General features: G+C 37.5%; 1 protein-coding gene across 7 annotated transcripts in view; it reads left to right on the top strand.

Annotated features, from left to right (window-relative positions):
• Positions 1 to 339: 339 nt before the first annotated feature.
• PHTF1 (putative homeodomain transcription factor 1) overlaps positions 340 to 20242 on the top strand; it is a 72097-nt gene continuing 52194 nt past the window's right edge. For 5 of the 7 annotated variants that reach the window (XR_015726393.1, XR_015726392.1, XR_006780309.2 and 2 more), the window contains exons 1-3: positions 341 to 866; positions 1186 to 1260; positions 1897 to 1953. Coding sequence is in view for 2 of the 7 variants with exons in the window: in XM_045801478.2 (XP_045657434.2) it covers positions 1216 to 1260; positions 1897 to 1953 (102 nt within the window). In the remaining 5 variants the exon portion in view is untranslated. Of the gene's footprint in view, positions 867 to 1185; positions 1261 to 1624; positions 1670 to 1896; positions 1954 to 20242 lie in introns of those variants that run through there. The other 2 variants (XM_087866191.1, XM_045801479.2) reach the window with 2 other exon arrangements.

Raw genomic sequence — 20242 nt, 5'->3', positions numbered from 1 at the left:
GCTCCTGCCAGCCCCCGGCTCTGACCTCTCGGGAGGCCACAGCCCTTTGGGGAAGACCGTAAATAATGAAGCACAAAGAAACCTGTAAAACAAAGATAAGTGTTACAAAGGAATGAACAGGGAGCTATTAGAACATCAGGACCGACCCCCCTTCAGATCGATGGCTGGGAAAGCCACTTCTGAGGAAGTGACCTGCAGGTTGATCTGAGGGAGCTGCCTTGGCCTTGACGCTCGAGTGGCTCCCACCCCTCGGTCCCCGAGCCTGGCGGACACTGGGCTGCCAGGCCCGGGCGGGGGCGGAGCCACCTTAGCAGCAAAACCCGGAAAGCGGAAGCCGCGGCGGGCTGCACCGTGGTCTGCGGCGCTGCCCTCGCCCGGCTCTCGGCCGGCTGAGTCACGGCCCGCCGGCCGCCCCGGCCTAGCAGGACCCACGCCCGCCGCCCCGCAGCCGCTGCCTCCCGCGCCGGGGGGCCCTTCACCCCTCACCCGAACAGCCGGGCACTGCGCCTCTGGCCACTGCCGTAGCCACTGGCGGCTAGCGGAGACCTCCTTCACTTTTTATCCCCCTCCTTTCCCAGTTCATTCTTGGCTTCTCCGGGGGGTCAATGCGGTGACCCTGTAGGTCGGGCTTGGAGGGCGCCGGGTCTGCGGCAACAGACTGCCCTCCTCTGGGCGCTGGGCCGCCGGCTGCCTTCGAGGCCCCGGCGGCCTCCGCGGTCTCCATGGTAACGGCCGCGCCGGCGTCTCCGCCTCGGGGGGAAGATGCGGCCTGCGGGGCCCGCCGTCTCGCCCCCGGCCTCATGGCGGGACCGGGGCCACTGAGGAGGAAGGTCCCGGCCGCCGGACTGCGGGGCAGCGGGCACCAGGTGAGAGCCGGACGCTGGGGAGCGGAGGAGGGGGGTGCAGCTCAACTCCAGCCACCACCCCTTCCCCGTCCCCTGCATCCCTGAACGCACTCGCACCAAATATCTCAGAGAGGTTTCTCGGGGCGCCACTGCGCCAGAGGTTTTTGGTTTGCTTCTGTTTTTGTCTTTTTTTTTTTTTTTTTTTTTTTCTGGCAAACAGCCGGAGAGAGACAGTCAGCAGCTCATGGAGAGCAGAGTGAAGCGATTTTTGCGTTCTCCCCAAACTGGGAGAGTACCTTTCAGCAACCGGACTCACCGACTGGTTTTCCTTCATTTTCAGTGAAATCCCATTCTCTGGCTGGAGACGCAGATGGCCTCAAATGAGAGAGATGCTATATCGTGGTACCAAAAGAAGGTAATATCCATCTTTTTTATTCGTAAAGCATAGTTCCTGCAAAAAGCTCCCGCGAAGAATATCCCGTTAGTCTTCCCTGAACTTGGTAGTGCCAGGAATTCCTACAGAGTATCTCTCAACTTAGATGGAAAAACCAATGCACAAGGTCATTAGGTCTTTTAAACCCATTTCCAGGTCCCCGAATAAGATTTTCTGGTCCCCTCCCTTCTCCACGCTGCATCACACAATGCCGCAGCAAAGCTTTGAAAGTTTGCTTCTGATCAAACTGTTCTTTTTTTTAGACCTGAAACTTTTATCTTCACAGCTCAGATTGGTACTGTCAACAATCTTATTGAGCTGCCCGTTACCTTTTATTCCTCTCTAGTTTTCCTACTGATGTTTTCCTTAAGAAGTGGAAATATCTTGTAAGGTAATAATTTGAAAATATTTTGGACATTGCTTTTTAACTTACTTTTAGATCCAGCTACTTTAGAATTGTGAAGGAAACGGCCCTTGGAAATAATTTATTCTAACCTCTGAGAAGCATAATCATTTTCCAGATATCATATTGATACTTAATAGTTTCATGACTTTTGTGAGATTTGACCTAAAAGGATTTTCCTTTGCATCATTTAAATAGCCTGCTCCCTGTTTCAGATTGGAGCATATGATCAGCAGATATGGGAAAAGTCAATCGAACAGACTCAGATTAAGGTAAATTGATTTCTTTGATTCTAGCTTTGTTTTACTGAATTAATGTGAAGAGTGGATTGTACTTTTTATAAAATCTGCACTTATCCACCAAGTGTGGCATTCTTTATTCTTTGGTGTTTATAAGGAAGACAACACTGCAAGCAGAATGACAAATGACAATTGACATTTGGCCTCAGTATCAGGGAAATAGAAAGGAGTGGTTGGTCTATGATGAATTAGAAAGCAAATGTCCCCTATATAGGGGGCTATGTCTGCTTAACTCTGGCCAGCTTTATTCTGTGGCAATGCAGCCCCAGGACTGCCAGAGCCTCAGAGTTTTCACGAGAAACTGGGAAGATGCATTTTTATGTGAAATATCCAGATTTTTTTTTTAGAGCGTCTTCCTTTCTCCCACCTTTCCTCCTCCTCTACCTCTTCTCCCACCTCATTTTCCTCTTTTTTCTTTCTTCTTTCTCCCTTTTCTCTTCCTGTGCAAGCCAAATCAAATTCATTTGTGGCCTGAGTCATTTTTTCAATTCCTGGTTTAGAGTATGGCCTTAAGTTTTCATGTTCTTAAACTTTTTTCTGCACTGCTCTTAGAACTGAGCAGATTCTTAGGGTAATTTCATGTTAACCAGCCAAAAACTGACATGGATTCAGAATGCCAGTTTATTAATTTATAATAGCGGAGGGGAGGGTTAAATAACCTGATGTTCTGAAGTCAGGGTTGTGGTCTCAACATGTACTGGGGGAAGTGGGAAGGTGGTGCAAATTAGTCATGGGAAGGTTGCTCCGTAGCCAAATGTAATCGGATGGTGTTGAGAGATGTGGAAAAGCCCAAGGACCATCCCTGCCCCTAAAGAATGTCTCTCTATATCGACTTTAACACTTAAATCTACAGATTCAGGGTCTTAGTTTCTTGGAAAGTGCTGAATAATGGCTGGCAGATTCTTGTTTTTGGACCTTGCTATTTTAAAGATTTGCTGCAGACCCTTTCTTAACACTTTAAAAAAATGTATTATATCTACACATACATATAATTTAATAGTTCTGTTTATCTCTAAGTCACATTGATTGGACTGGGATGTTTAAATCTCGGGTAACATATGTTTAACCAACACTTGTAGGGTGCGTTTTTTTTATAGAATCAACTAGAAAGTTGTTGGAACTACATGGTACATGGCTAACGTTCACAATTCTGTACAGTCCTTAATTTTTCTGTATTAAAGGGTTGGGGGTTGGGATGAATAACACCCCAAATTTTATTTTGTAACTCTCTAAATCCTGTCCTGTTAGTCTTTTGGGGTATGTTAAAAGTACCGATAGCAAGTAAGGTGTAATGGAAAGAGCACAGAACTGGGAGTTAGATCTTCTTTTTGTGATCCCTAGCCTTGTGATCTTAAGCAGCACTGTAGTTTTTCCTGGGTTTTGGTTTCCTTATCCTTAGAAAGATTTTACTTGCTGCTATAAAATTGCCTTACCTACCTTCTTCCCCTGTCCAACTAAAGATGTTCTCAACTCTTATTTCCATGCCATTTTATGCATACCTTCCTTTTAGTACACCATATCAAAGTTACTTGTTTTTTTTTTTTTTTAAAGATTTTATTTATTTATTTGATAGAGATAAAGACAGCCAGCGAGAGAGGGAACACAAGCAGGGGGAGTGGGAGAGGAAGAAGCAGGCTCATAGCGGAGGAGCCTGATGTGGGGCTCGATCCCATAACGCCGGGATCATGCCCTGAGCCGAAGGCAGACGCCCAACTGCTGTGCCACCCAGGCGCCCCCAAAGTTACTTGTTAACCTGTGCATCTTCATAGGCCTCAAAGGGAGGAATTGTGTTTGCATTACATTCTTAGAACATCTGGATTCATACTAGGAACTCAGTGTCCGTTGCTGTGTTTTATTAACACCATCTATTATGTCTTTATTCATTGTTCTGTCATAAGGTAATCTACCTAATAACTCCTTAATGTATACTTTTAATTTAGGAAGAGTGGAAAGACTAAAATTAAAGGCAACTCTAAAAATTTACTGAGAGATGTACCAACATGTTCTAGGTGCTAAGAATACAGTAAACAAGATAGACATGTATTTCACAGCCTGAATGGTGGTGGGAGAAAAGCCAAGATATCTGTTTTGTCTTAGGCAAAAATTGACCAAGGTATAGGATACAAAGTATTTGGTGCAATTTAAAAATAGATTATACAAATATAAATATTTTTAACAAAAAAATCAAAGAAAATTAAAAATGAGCAATATTAACATCAGATCACGGTACAATAAAGTTCGAAATTATGTAATAAAAATATAATTCAAGAGGCAAGAATATATGATGGGGAAAAGATAGTCTCTTTGGGGTGCCCAGGTAGCTCAGTTGGTTAAGTGTCTGCCTTCGGCTCAGGTCATGATCTCAGGGTCCTGGGATTGAGCCCTGTGTCAGGCTTCCTGCTCAGCTGGGGGGTCTGCTTCTTCCTCCACTCCTCCCCCTGCTCAGGCTCTCATGCTCTTTCTCTCTCTCTCTCTCTCTCTCTCTCCACCCACCCCCTCAAAGTAAATAAAATTTTTTTTAAAAGTCACTCTTCAACAAATAGTACTAGGAAAACTGGACAGCTACATGCAAAAGAATGAATTCAGACTACTTTCTTACACCATACACAAAAGTAAACTCAAGATGCATTAAAGACCTAAATGTGAGACCTGAAAGCATAAAACTCATAGAAGAAAATATAGCCAGTAATTTCTTTGACATTGGCCATAGTAATTCTAGATACATCTTCTCAGACAAGGGAAACAAAAATGAAATTAAACTATTGGGACTACAACAAAATAAAAAGATTTTGGCATAGTGAAGGAAACCATCAACAAAACAAAAAGGCAATCTACTGAATGGGAGAAGATATTTGCAAATGATATATCCAGTAGGGGTTAATATCCAAAGAACTCATACAATTTAGGACTAAAAAAGCAAATAATTTGATTAAAATGGGCAGAGAACCTGAATAGACATTTTTCCAAAGAGGACATAGAAATGGCCAACAGATGGGGTGCCTGGGTGGCACAGCGGTTAAGCGTCTGCCTTCGGCTCAGGGCGTGATCCCGGCTTTCTGGGATCGAGCCCCACATCAGGCTCTTCCGCTATGAGCCTGCTTCTTCCTCTCCCACTCCCCCTGCTTGTGTTCCCTCTCTCGCTGGCTGTCTCTATCTCTGTCAATAAATAAATAAAATCTTAAAAAAAAAAAAAAAAGAAATGGCCAACAGATGCATGAACCAGAAGCTCAACATCACTCATCATCAAAACCACAATGAGATGTCACCTCAAATCAGTCAGAGTGGCTAAACTCAAAAACACAAGAAATAACAAGTACCGGTAGGTGTAGAGAAAAAGGAAACCTTGTGCACTGTTGGTGGGAGTGTAAATTGGTGTAGCTGCTGTGGAAAACAGTACAGAAGTTGCTCAAAAAATTAAAAATGGAATTATCATATGATCTAGTAATTCCATTACTGGGTGTTTACCTAAAGAAAACAAAAACACTAATTCAAAAAGGTATTTGCACCCCTATGTTTATTGTAGCATTATTTACAATAGCCATGATATAGAAGCAACCCAAGTGTCCATCAATAGATGAATGGGTAAAGAAGAAGTAGCATATGTATATATAGTGGAATATTACTCGGCCATAAAAAAGAATGAGATCTTGCCATTTGTGACAACGTGGATGGACCTAGAGGATATAATGTTAAGTGAAATGAGTCAGACGGAGAAAGGCCGATACCGTATGATTTCACTCATATGTGGAATTTAAGAAACAAAAAAAATGAACAAACAAAGAAAAAGAGACGGACAAAACTGACTCTTAAATACAGAGAACAAACTGGTGGTTGCCAGAGGGAAAGTGGATGATGGACGGGTAGGATAAATCAAAGGGATTAAGAGGATACTTATTGTAATAAGTAACCTATAGAATTGTTGCATCATTATATTGTACACCTGAGACTGTATGTTAATTATACTTCAATTAAAAAATAGTAAAATAAAAGGTTGTTACAACTGGAAAGAGAAAAATTGGCAAATGTGAGAACACAGCAATAAAAAATAGCGATTGCTTCAATCAAAAAATATAATTCAAAATTATGAAAGATGTAAATTTAAAAAATCTTAACTAGGAGTATGAAAAATGATATGAACTTTTCCACAAATGTTTATTGAGCTACTGTGTTTAAGGATTTTGCTAGATGCTGAGCACAAGAGGAAAAGTACAAACAGAAGTATAATACTTGTTTAAGAAAAGAGCAAGTAGCCTTATCTGATTGGAGCATGAGGTATATAGGTGAGATGATAGGCCGTATGTCAGTTTGGAGCTGACTTGACTGCTTTACTAAGAACTTTTGATACTGTTCTGTAGAAAGTGGAAGCATTTTCGTAGTTTTTGAACAGGGAGGCCACATCGCGTTTGTGTTTTTGAAGGATAGAAGGATACACATTATAACAAAATCTATGGAATGTTTCTGAAGTAATACTTAATGAAATTATATCACTCTAAATGTCTATATGAACAAAAGATGTCTGAATTGATGAGGCAGAAAGAGTTACAGTGGTTCAAGTTAATGTATGAAGAATTTAGAGAAAAAAAAAAATTCCAAGTAAAGGGAAAGAAATACCAAAAATAAAACTAACGTGGGGATTATGTATTCTTCAATTGCCAAGTATTTGTTGAGCCCCTACCTGTCACGTGTCAGGTAGTAGCCTAGGCACTAATGTCTACATAATGATGAGCAAAAACACTCAGTATTTTTCTTTTCATAGAGCTTAAAGTGGGAGAGAAACAATAATAAAAATCCTATTAATGAATAAAAATTATTATTATTTTTTTTTTACAAGAAGAGCTCTTATAAGCCATTACAGTTATAATAAGGGAAATGGACTTAGTCAAGGAGGTCAGAGAAGCCTTCCCTGAGGAACTGATAACTTAAATAAGATCTGAAGGATGAATAGCAGTTAATTAAGAACAAATATATTAATCCTACCCAAACTCTTTCAGAAAACAGAGGAGGAAGTACACTTCCCAACTCATTTTACGAGACCAGTATTATCCTGATTCCAAAGCCAGACAAAGACATCACGAGAAAAATCATTGTGAACATAGATGTGAAACCTCTGAGAAAATATTAGCAAACCAAATTCAACAACATATAAAATGGATTATCTACTGTGACCAAGTGGGGTTTATCCTAGGAATGCAACATTGGTTTAACATTTGAAAATAAATTAATGTAATATACCATCTTACTAGAATAAAGGACAAAACTGCATGATCCTCTCATTAGAAACAAAAGGCATTTGACAGAATTTAATGTCCATTAACAATAAACTAGAAATAAAAAGTAATTTCCTCAGTCTGTCAAAGGGTGTCTACAAAAACCTGTAGCTATAGGTTAGGTTTTACTTCAGAATATCCCGTTGCAAAATGAAGAGACAAGTCATAGACTGAGAGAAAATATTGTATTTTATTTAAGATTTTATTTAATTATTTGAGAGAGAGCAAAAGTGTGAGAGATCACAGAGGGAGTGAGAGAAGCAGACTTGCCGCTGAGTGGAGAGCCTGATGCAGGGTTTGATCCAGGACCCTGGGATCATGACCTGAGCCGAAGGAAGACACCCAACGAACTGAGCCACCCAGGTGTCCCAAGAAAATATTTTATGTTTATATATTTTTATATATTTGTGTGTATGTGTGTGTGTGTATAATACATAATATATATATATATAATATTTGTATGTACAATATGTAAAGAACTCCTACAACTCAATAAGAAGACAAACCCAATATAAAAAGGGGCAAAATACTCAAATGGTTATTTTACCAAAGAAGGTAAATGAATGGCTAAGGGGCACATGAAAATATGCTCAACATTATTAGTCATTAAGGAAATACAAATTAAAACCATAGTGAGATACTACCATACACCTGTTAGAATGGCTAAAATTCAAAAGACTGACCTTACCAAGTGTTGACAAGGACTGGGACGAATTAGAATGCTCTTATACTGCTGGTGGGAATGGAAAGTGTAAAATACTTCAGTGTTTTGTTTTTTTAAAGAGAGCACTAGAGAGAGCAAGCACAAGTGAGGGGTAGAGGGAGAGGGAGAAGCAGGCTCCCTGCTGAGCAGGAAGCCTGACACAGGGCTTGATCCCAGGACCCTGGGATCATGACCTGAGCCAAAGGCAGACACTTAACTGACTGAGCCACCCAGGCGCCCAGGATTGGTGCTTTCTTAAAAAACTAAATAGGTACTTTCCGTATACCCAGCATTTCTACTCCTAGGTATCCATCCAGGAGAAATAAAAACATATGAGCACGTGCAAATGTTCATAGCTGTACTATTCGTAATAGCCAAAAACTAAAAAAAAAAGTCCAAATGTCTACCAACTGCTGGGCGATAAATGTCTTATATCTATGCAATGAGATACGGCTTAGCAATTAAAACTATAAATACATGCTACAACATAGTGAACCTCAAAAATGTTATGCTACGTGAAAAGGGCCAGACTATAATAATTCAGTTTATATGAAATTTCTACAAAAGGCAAATCTATAGAAATAGAGATTCGTGGCTGCCTGTGGCTGGGGATAAGAACAGATATTTACTGCCTTTCTTGTTTTTGAGTTGAAGGTGATGATGGTTGCACAACTCTATAAATAGACTAGAAATCTAAATTAGTTAATTACTAAAACTGCACACCTACAGTAAATGGGTGAGTTTTATAATATGTGAATTATATCTCAATATAACTATTTTCTTAGGTCATGCCAATAGAAAAACATAGGAGAAATCATAATGTTGTACACAAGAATATCATACATATTCCCAATGAAAGCTGTCTTCTAAAATTTCTTAATTAGGAGAATATATTAAATTTAAGGGCTAACATCATTTTCAGTGATGAAGCTCAACTTAGTCACTCCCGTATCCCCTGGGATATATTTGCTAAGATGAGCATTCTAATTAATATTTTTCCCTTTTTATTTCTTTAAAATTTTTTTAAGTTTTCATATAAATTCCTGTTAACATACGGGGTAATATTAGTTTCAGGTGTACAATATAGTGATTCAACATGTCCATACATCACCTGGTGTTCATCACGATGAGTGTACTCCTTAATCCCTATTTCACCCGTCTCCCCACACACCTCTCACCCCCCCACCCCCTGGTAACCATGAGTTTGTTCTCTATAGTTAAGAGTCTGGTGTGTGTGTATATATATATATATATATATATATATATATATATATATATATATATCACATCTTTTTTTTATCCATTCATCAGTCCAGGGACACTTGGGCTGCTTCCATAATTTGGCTGTTGTAGATAATGCTTCTATAAACATCGGGTGCATGTGTCCCTTTGAAGTAGTATTTTTGTATTCTTTGTTTTTCTTTGGTTTCTTTCTTTCTTTCTTTCCTTCTTTCTATTTTTGAAAAAAACTTTTTTATAGAGAGCGTAAGTGCGAGGGGCAGAGGGAGAGGGAGAGAAAATCCCAAGCGGACCGCGCTGAGTGCAGAGTCCAATGCTGGACTCAGTCTCATGACCCCGAGATCATGACCTGAGCTGAAACCAAGAGCTGGATGCTCAACTGACTGTGCCACCCAGGTGCCCCTTTCTGATTTTTTTCTAATTAATATTAGAATAACGAAAATCAGTGTTTGAAAATGACATGATTTTATACCTAGAACATTTTATTTTATTTAATTTTTTTATTCCTAGAAAAAAATCTAAGGGGCTAATCATAAGCACAAAGGTGACTTCAACTGTGTTTATAATGTTTTATTTCTTAAGCTGGATGGTGGGTACATGACAGATGAGACTCCTCTTTGAAGATGATGATTTGAGTATGTGCCTTAATCTCTATCTGATCTCTTTTGAAACCCCTCTATAATTACAAAAAATAAGAAAAAGATATTAGCCAACAAGGATTAAAGGAATGGGAGAGAAGACTATTGTAAATGAGAGCTATTAACATAATTTTGAAAGTTGGAAAGTGAAGAGAGTAAAAATGTAAGTCTCTGTAGTAGGGAATGCCAATAGGAAACAAATGACCTTTCTGTTTAAAACTCCTGTATTTAATTTCTGAAAGACACAGGAATGAGGTGCATCAGGTATATCTGCTGGTGTGAGGTGGAACTGAAAATAATATTGTTCAAGCCATTTATAAGGGGCAATAGACCTATATATACCCAGATCCTCTCCCTTATTCTACGTGGTCACATAGTTACCATCACTTCCTCTGACAGAAGGTTGGATGGAAACTTGCTGTCTAGAGAGGCTGAACCAGAGACATTTTGGATTCTGAAACACTAGACACAGTAAGAGTAGGGTGAAATACTGTATTAATAATGGAAGTGAAGTAAAAGTCTGGTGACCGGGTTTATGATCTCCAACAGAAGACTGGAATTGCTTCTTGCAGAAACTGGCCAGCTAAAAAGACCAAAGAATACTGGAAATGAAAGGGCTGGCTACCCCTCTACGATGAGGCCTGCTGCTTAACAAACTTCACCCATTGCACACTGAACTCTCATTCAGCATGTCAGTGCCTCACTTTTAAGTGTAAATGGATAGTTGCAAATCATCAAACATTTGAAAAGGAAAAAGAAGGAAAGAGATAAAAGAAATGACAAAGGAATCATAAGAATGCTATTTTTAAAGATATAATTAATATGTGTAAAGAACTGGATACTTAAAAAAAAGGAAAGAAAAAGAAAAAATGGACTATAGATGAAAAAGTAAGAGAACCAGAAAAGAAAAATAACCAATAACTTTAGTAGACAAGTGGAAGGTAAAGTTGCAACCATTTCTCAAAAAAAATCATACAAAAGAACAAGGAAAAAGAAAACAGAAAAGTGAGTACAGTTCATGAAGGAACCCTAACAACCAGCTAATAGGTGTTCTAGAAAAAAGAAATACATGGAGGGAAAGGAATGATCAAATAAATAATACATTTCCCAGAACTGAAATATACACATTTGGTAATTGGAAAGATTTTTAAAAAAATTTGTATTCATTACAGGTGTGTAACACAATGATCTGACATTTATATGCATTACAAAATGCTCAACATGGCACGTGCAGTGATTATCTGTCACCATAAAAGTTTATTACAATTCTTGACTATATTTGCTATATATTTATGCTGTGCTTTACATCCCCATGACTTATACTCGTTTTATGAATGGAAGTTTGTACCTCTTAATCCCCTTCACCTATTTTGCCCATCCTAATCCCCCCCCTCCTCTCGCAACCACCAGTTTGTTCTCCGTATTTATGAGTTTGTTTATTGTTTAGTTAGTCTATTTGTTTTGTTCTTTAGATTCCACGTATAAGTGAAATCATGTGGTATTTGTCTTTCTCTGACTTATTTCACTTAGCTCTAGGTCCATCCATGCTGTCTAAATGGCAAAATTTCGTTTTTTTTTTTTAATGGCTAACATCCCATTGTATGTATATCCCATATCTTCTTTATTTGTTCATCTATTAGCAGAAACTTAGGTTGCTTCTATATATTGGCTACTGTCAGTAAATACTGCAGTAAATATAGGGGTGCATATATCTTTCTGAATTAGTGTGTTTGTTTTCTTCAGGTATATACCCAGAAGTAGACTTGCTGGATTGTATGGAATTTCTGTAACTAAGTTTTTGAGGAAACTCCACACTGCTTTCTGTAGTGGCTGCACCAATTTGCCTTCCCACCAACAGTGCACGAGGGTTCCCTTTTCTCCACAACTTGTTCTTTCTTGTCTTTTTGATACCAGCCATTCTGACAGGTGTGAGGTGATATCTCATTGTGGTTTTGATTTGCATTTCCCTGATGACGAGTGATGTTGCGCATCTTTTCATGCATCTGTTGGTCATCTGTATGCTTCTTTGGAAAAATGTCTCTTCAGTTTCTCTGCCCATTTTTAAATTGGATTATTTATTTTTTTGGTGTTGCGTTCTATGAGTTATTTATGTACTTTGGATATATCTATCCCCTTATTGAATATATTGTTTGCAAATATTGTCTTCCATTCAGTAAGTTGCCATTTCATTTTGTTGATGGTTTCCTTCACTGTGCAAAAGCTTTTTACTTTGATGTAGTCCCACTTGTTTGTTTTTGCTTTTGTTGTCCATGCCCGAGGAGACATATCCATAAATATGTTGCCAAGACCAGTGTCTGAGAGTTTGCTGCTTATGTTTTCTTCTAGGAGTTTTATGGTTTCAGGTCTTACATTCAGGTCTTTAATCCATTTTGAGTTTATTTTTGCATGTGGTTTAAGAAAGTGGTCCAGTTTCATTCTTTTGCTTGTAGCTGTCCAGTTTTCCCACACCATTTATTGCGGAGACTGACTTTTCCTCCTTATGTATTCTTGCTTTTTTGTTGTAAATTAATTGACCATAAAAGCGTGGGTTTATTTCTGGGTCCTCTATTGTGTTTCATTGATCTCTGTGTCTATTTTTGTGCCAGTACTATACTGTTTTGATGACTATAGCTCTGTGGTATAGTTGGAAATCTGATATTCTGCTTTGTTTTTCTTTCTCAAGATTACTTAGGTTATTTGAGGTCTTTTGTGGCTTCATACAAATCTTAGGATTATTTTTTTCTAGTTCTGTGAAAAATTGGTATTTTGATAAGAATTGTACTGGATCTGTAGATTGCTTTGGGTATTACGGACATTTTAACGATATTAACTTTTCCAATCCATGAACCATGGTATATGTTTTATTTGTGTCATCCTCAATTTCTTTAATCAGTGTCTGAAAGTTCCTGAATACAGGTCTTTCACCTCCTTGGTTAAATTTATTCCTATGTGTTTTATTCTTTTTGACACAAACGTCAGCGAGATTGTTTTTAAATTTCTCTTTCTGCTAGTAGTTATTGGTATAGAGAAATGATACAAATTTCTGTTAATTTTGTGTCCTATAACTTTAGTGAATTCATTTATTCTAATAGTTTTTTGGGGGAGTCTTTGAGTTTTCTATATATACTATCATGTAATCAATAAGTAAGGACAGTTTTACTTCTTCCTTACCAGTTTTGATGCCTTTTATTTCTTTTTCTTGTCTGATTGCTGCAGCTAAGATTTCCAGCACTATGTTGAATAAAAGTGGTCTTGTTCTTGATCTTAGAGGGAAAGCTTTTAGTTTTTCACTGCTGAGTATGATGTTAGCTATGGGTTCGTCATGAAGGCCTTTATTATGTTGATGAAAGGATCTTTTTTAGCACCTATACTAAGGAGCATTGCCATATTTCAGAACTTAATTAAAAAAAAAAAACTTAGTTCAGTCTACCTTGTGTGTTTCCCCTGTGAGTCTCTTTTACTCTTCACACCAGACACTTTACTTCTGTCACCAAACATGTGGAAGTTTTTCCCAACACCATGCAGTTTTCCCTGAAACCACCTGGGGGTCCTACAATTCAACTCAATTCTGACACTGTCTACCTGAATATAGTGTCAGATACCACAAGCTAAAGGCTCAGTCCCACAAGACTACTGCCACCCCACTTTGGATACCAATCATAAGTAGGTCGCCAGGTTACTCACAACTTTTGTCCAATGTGGCTACAAATCAGGTTCCCAGACCCCTTACTCAGGTTTGATTAATTTGGTAGAGTGCTTACAGAACTCAGAGAAACACTTACTTACATTTACCAGTTTATTAGAGGATATGCTAATGGATACAGGTGAACAGCTAGATGAAGAGATACGTACGGCAAGGTCTGGGAGGATCCTGAGCATAGGAGCTTATGTCCCTGGGAGTTGGGGTATGTCATCCTCCTGGTGTGGATGTGTTCAACAAACTGGATGCTCCCTGAACCCCATACTGTTGGAGTTTTTATGCCAAGTTTATTAGCCAGGTATGAGGGCGCCACATGAAGATATATTCAGATCTTCAAAGTTTCAAAAAAAAGTATATCACCCATGTCCCCTCTCAGAAAGCATGGGAAGACGTATACTGTATTATCACGAACAAGTAAACCAAAAAAGAGGAATTTTTATCATAAATGGATGTTGAATTTTGCTGAATGCTTTTTCTCCATCTATAGATGATATGATTTTTATCCTTAATTTTGTTAATGTAATCTGTTAGATTGATTGATTTGTGAATGTTGAACCATCCTTGCATCCCTGGAATAAATCCCACTTGATTGAAGTGTATGCTCCTTTTAATGTATTGTTGAATTCAGTTTGCTAATATTTTGTGGAGAATTTTTTATCTACATTCATTAGGGATATTGGCCTCTAATTTTCTTTTCTTGTAGTGTCCTGGTCTGGTTTTAGTATCAAGGTAATGCTGGCCTCGTAAAAAGAATTTGAAAGCATTCCTGCCTCTTTTTTTTGGAAGAGTTTGAGAAGGATTGGTATTAATTCTTTGAATGTTAGGTAGAATTCACTAGTGAAGCCATCTGGTATGGGAATTTTTTTTTGGTTGGGAGGTTTTTGATTACTGATTCAATCTCCTTACTATTAATCAGTCTGTCCAAATTTTCTATTTCTTCCTGATTCAGTTTTGAGAGGTTTTGTGTTTCTAGGAGTTTATCCATTTCTTTTAGGTTGTCCAATTTGTTGGCATATAATTGTTCATATTAGTTTTTTTATGATCCTTTGTTTTTATGGTATCAGTTGTAACATTCCCTCTTTCATTTCTGATTCTGTTGAGTCCTCTTTTTTCTTTCCGTGGTAAGTGTAGCTAAAGGTTGTCGATTTTGTTTATCTTTTAGAGAAACCAGCTCTTAGTTTGTTGATCTTCTCTGTTGTCTTTTTAGTTTCTATTTCATTTTTTCCCACTCTGATCTTTGCTATTTCCTTCTGTAACTTTGAACTTTGTTCCTCTTTTCTAGTTTCTTGAGATAAAGAGTTAAGGTGTTGTTTACTTGTTAGGGTTCTTTCTTAATGTAGGCGTTTATCACTATGAACGTCCCTCTCAGAACTGCTTTTGTTTCATCCCGTAAGTTTTAGTATGTTGTATTTTCATTTTCATTTGTTCTCAAATTTTTCAATTCCTCTTTTGACTTCTTCTTTGACTCATTGGTTATTTAGTAGTATGTGGTTTAATCTCCACATGTTCGTGAATTTTCTCTTTTTTTGGGGGGGTAATTGATTTCTATTTCATACCATTGTGTTCAGATATAAATGCTTGATATAATTTCATTCTTCTTAAATTTATTAAGACTTGTTTTGTGGCCTAATATGATCTATCCTGGAGAATTTATTATGTGCACTTGAGAAAGAATGTGTATTCTGTTGCTTGTGGATGGAATGATCTGTGTATATCTGTTAAGTCCATCTGATCTAATGTGTTTTTTGAGGCCAATGTTTCCTTATTATTATTACTTTTCATTTTTATTCAATTTATTTAAACTAATAGAAAAACCCAGTTCACCCACTTCTCCCACCTCCAGCTCTTGCAACCACCAATCTCTTTTGTTTATCTATAAGCTTGCTTTGTTAGTTTGGGGTTTTTAATTTTTTTTAAGATTCCACATATAAGATAAATCATACGTTATTTGTCTTTTTCTGTATGACTTATTTCACTTAGCATAATGTTCTCAAGGTCCATCCATGTTATTGCAAAAGGTGAGATCTCACAGTCCACAGCTAACATTATACTCAGTGATGAAGAGCTGAAAGCTTTTCCTCTAAGATCAGGGACAAGACAGGATGTCCATTTTTCCATTCTTACTCAACATAGTATTGGAAGTCCTAGCCAGAACAATTAGGCAAGAAGAAGAAATGAAAGGCATTCAAATCAGAAAGGAAGAAGTAAAACTGTTATATTTTGCTGATGGCATGATAATATTTAGGAAACCCCAAAGACTCCACTAAAAACAATTGATAATAAATAAATTTAGTAAAGTCGCAGGATACAAAATCAGTATATAAAAATCTGTTGCATTTCTCTATACTAAAAACAAACTATCAGAACAAGAAAGAAAACAATGAGAATATACCATTTGTAAATATTTATGCACCTAATGTAGGAGTACCCAAATATATAAAGCAAATATAAACAGACCTAAAGGGAAAAGTAGACAATGTTACAGTAATCATTGGGAGCTTCAGTACTCCACTTTCAACAATGGGTAGATCATCCAGACAGAAAATCCGTAAAGAAACATTGGACTTGAACTATACTTTAGACCATATAGAACTAACAGACATATAAAAAACATTCTATCCAAAACAGCAGAATACACATTCTTTTCAAACACCCATGGAAGCATCTCCAGGATAGATCATTTGTTAGGTCATAAAACAAGCCTTAACAAATTTAAGAAAACTGAATTTATTTCAGTACCTTTTTTGACCACAATGGTAAACTAGAAGTCAGTAACAGAAGGAAAACTGGAAAATTCACAGATATGTGGAAATTAAGCAGCATACTCTTGAACAACTATAGGTCAAAGAAGAAATAAAAAATATTTTGAGACAACTGAAAATGAAAATTTTTATACATTAACAATGAACTATTGAAAAAGAAATTAAGAAAACAATTCCATTTACAATAGCATCAAAAAAAATAAAATATTTAGGAATAAATTTAACCACAAAGGTGAAAGATCTATACAGTGAAAACTATGAAACATTGATGAAAGAAATTGAAGAAGACATAAAAAAATGGAAAAATATCTTTTGTTCATTGATTGGAAGAAGCAATATTGTTAAAATGTCCATACTACCCAAAGGGATCTACAGATTAAAAGCAGTCTATCAAAATTCCAATGGCATTTTTCACAGATGCAGAAAAAACAGTCCTAAGATTTATATGGAACTACAAACAACTCCAAATAGCTAAAGCAGCCTTGAACAAGAAGAGCAAACTGGAGGCATCACACTTCTGATTTCAAATTATATTACAAAGCTATAGTAATCAAAACAGTGTGATATTGGCATAAAAGACACATAGACGAATGGGACAAAATGGAGACCCCAGAAATTAACCCACATGTTCACAGTCAATTAATCTTTGGCAAAGGTGCCAAGAATACATGGTGGAAAAAAAGAGTTTCTTTAATAAGTAATGTTGGGAAAACTGGATAAATATCCTCATGCAGAAGAATGATATTGGACCTTTTTTTTACACCACACATAAAAATCAACTCAAAATGGATTAAAGTCTTGAATGTAAGGGGCGCCTGGGTAGCTCAGTCGTTAAGCGTCTGCCTTCGGCTCAGGGCGTGTTCCCAGAGTTCTGGGATCGAGCCCCACATCAGGCTCCTCCGCTGGGAGCCTGCTTCTTCCTCTCCCACTCCCCCTGCTTGTGTTCCCTCTCTCACTGGCTGTCTCTATCTCTGTCGAATAAATAAATAAAATCTTAAAAAAAGAAAAGTCTTAAATGTAAGACCAGAAATTGTCCTAGAAGAAACCAGGGGCTCCTTGGCCATGAGTTTTTTGAATTTGACTAAACACAGACAACAAAAGCAAAAATTAACAACTGAGACTACATCAAACTAAAAAGTGTTTTTCATAGCAAAGGAAGCAATAATGAAAAGACAACCTATGGAATGGGAAAAAATATTTGTAAACCATATATCTGATAAGGGGTTTACATTCAATATATACGGAACTCCTACAACTCAACAGTTAAAAACAAGTAATCCAATTAAAAATGGACAAAGGACCTGAACGGACATTTTTCCAAAGAAGATATACCCAAGGGGTATATGAAAAAGGTGTTTAACATCACTAATAATCAGGAAAATGTAAATCAAAACCACAGTGAGATATCACCTCTCACCTGTCAGGATGACTCTTATTAGAAAGTCAAAAGATATGAGGATGTAGAGAAAAGAGAACTTTCATATACCATTGGTGGGAATGTAAACTGGTATAACCATTATGGAAAACAGTACGGAGGCTTTTCAAAAAATTAAACATAGAACTATGATTTGATCCAGCTATATCTTTCTGGGTACTTGTCTGAAGGAAATAAAGGTCTACAAGGTCTTTCTCTGTTAGAAAATAATACAGTGATATTTTTACTTTTAAAATTTTGATTTCTGATTTTTTTATGTAACCAAGATCATCGTTATTCCCATGGATATTATGCATATTTCAAAAATTAGTGTACATGTTTTTAAAAGGATTTTTTTTCTCTTAAATGTCTAACTTTCGAATTTAGATTCCTCCTTAGATTTAATTTTATTACATTTAGGGTTTTAGAACATTCTTCTGTAAAATCTATAGTTTGCAGTTAAATTGGATAGACACATAGGATCCATTTAAGAGAAATTGGCCAAATCTATTTAAGCAGAACTAAAAATCAATACTGGCTCAATGTCTAAACTAGGGAAAAAGCAAACAGCTGTAACCTTTAATTTTCACTTTAATTTTAATGTTTAAATACCTAATTTTTAAACCTTGATTAGCATTTTCACTTGTTGAGTGTAAAATTAAAATTCATCTTTTAAAAGTTTTATTTATTAATAGCAGTGAAACAAAACTTTCAGGCAAACCAGGAGTTTGAAATACAAAAGATAATTCACAAGCTTACTTTTAATTTGTGGTGGTAGAAGACAAAGGCCCTGAAAAGATTCATTCTTCATGCCCTGGGAAAAAAATTTATGACTCGATTTTTGGTTAAATGTGGTAGATTGGCCACACATATTTATAATCTCTCCTTTCTGAGTTACCACTAAATTATATGAAGGGAGTCCGTAAAGGGGTTGTATAAAATGAATACATCCACAAAGTCAAGGAAAAAGATTGAGGAGGAAGATCTTAGTAGATAAGGAATCAGCACATATTTGGAAGATGAAAAATGAATGGAACAGAGTGTTAGGAGAACAGGGGAAAGTGCCAGTTGCCCTGCAGAGCTCCCCAGAGAGGCTTAGGACTTGAATGCACCAGGTTTCATGTGAGGCAGTTAAGTGGGGTATTTTTTTTATAATAATTTTTTATTATGTTAGTCACCATACAATACACCCCTAGTTTTTGATGTAAAGTTCCGTGATTCATTACTTGCGTATAACACCCAGTGCACCATGCAATACGTGCCCTCCTTAATACCTGTCACCGGCCTATCCCAATCCCCCACCTCCCTCCCCTCTAAAGCCCTCAGTTTGTTTCCCAGAATCCATAGTCTCTCATGGTTCATTCCCCCTTCTGTTTACCCCCCCTTCCTTCTTCCCTTTCTTCTCCTACCGATCTTCCTACTTCTTATGTTCCATAAATGAGTGAAACCATATGATAATTGTCTTTCTCTGCTTGACTTATTTCACTTAGCATTATCTCCTCCAGTCCCATCCATGTTGCTGCGAATGTTGAGAAATCGTTCTTTTTGATGGCTGAGTAATATTCCATTGTGTATATGGACCACATCTTCTTAATCCAGTCATCTGTTGAAGGGCATCTTGGCTCCTTCCACAATTTAGCTATTGTGGACAATGCTGCTATGAACATTGGGGTGGATATGGCTCTTCTCTTCACTACGTCTGTATCTTTGGGGTAAATACCCAGTAGTGCAATTGCTGGATTATAGGGTAGCTCAATTTTTAACTTTTTAAGGGACCTCCACACTGTTTTCCCAAGTGGCTGTACCAACTTGCATTCCCACCAACAATGTAAGAGGGATCCCCTTTCTCCACATCCTCTCCAACATTTGTTGTTTCCTGCCTTATCAATTTTTGCCATTCTAACTGGGATAAGGTGGTATCTCAATGTGGTTTTGATTTGAATTTCCCTGATGGCTAATGATTTTGAACATTTTTTCATGTGTCTGTTAGCCATTTGTATGTCATCATTGGAAAAGTGTCTGTTCATATCTTCTGCCCATTTTTTGATTTGATTATTTGTTTCCCATGTATTGAGTTTGAGAAGTTCTTTGTAGATCTTGGATATCAGTCTTTTATCTGTAGTGTCATTTGCAAATATCTTCTCCCATTCCATGGGCTGCCTCTTAGTTTTTTTTTTTACTGTTTCCTTGGCTGTGCAGAAGCTTTTTATCTTGATGAAGTCCTACAAGTTCATTTTTTCTTTTGTTTCTCTTGCCTTTGGAGATGTGTCATGAAAGAAGTTGCTGTGGCCAATGTCAAAGAGGTTGCAGCTTATGTTCTCCTCTAGGATTTTGATGGATTCCTGTCTCACATCAAGGTCTTTCATCCATTTGGAGTTTATCTTTGTGTATGGTGTGAGAGAGTGGTCAAGTTTCATTCTTTTGCATGTAGCTGTCCAATTTTTCCAGCACCATTTATTGAAGAGACTATCATTTTTTCCACTGGATGTTTTTTCCTGCTTTGTCAAAGATTAGTTGCCCAAAGAGCTGAGGGTCCATT

The sequence above is a fragment of the Ursus americanus genome, chromosome 12 (genome assembly GCF_024610735.1).
Source record: "Ursus americanus isolate L20-20 chromosome 12, mUrsAme1.1.p, whole genome shotgun sequence".
In the NCBI taxonomy this organism is placed as follows: Eukaryota; Metazoa; Chordata; class Mammalia; order Carnivora; family Ursidae; genus Ursus; species Ursus americanus.
This window is presented reverse-complemented; position numbering and strand designations above follow the sequence as displayed.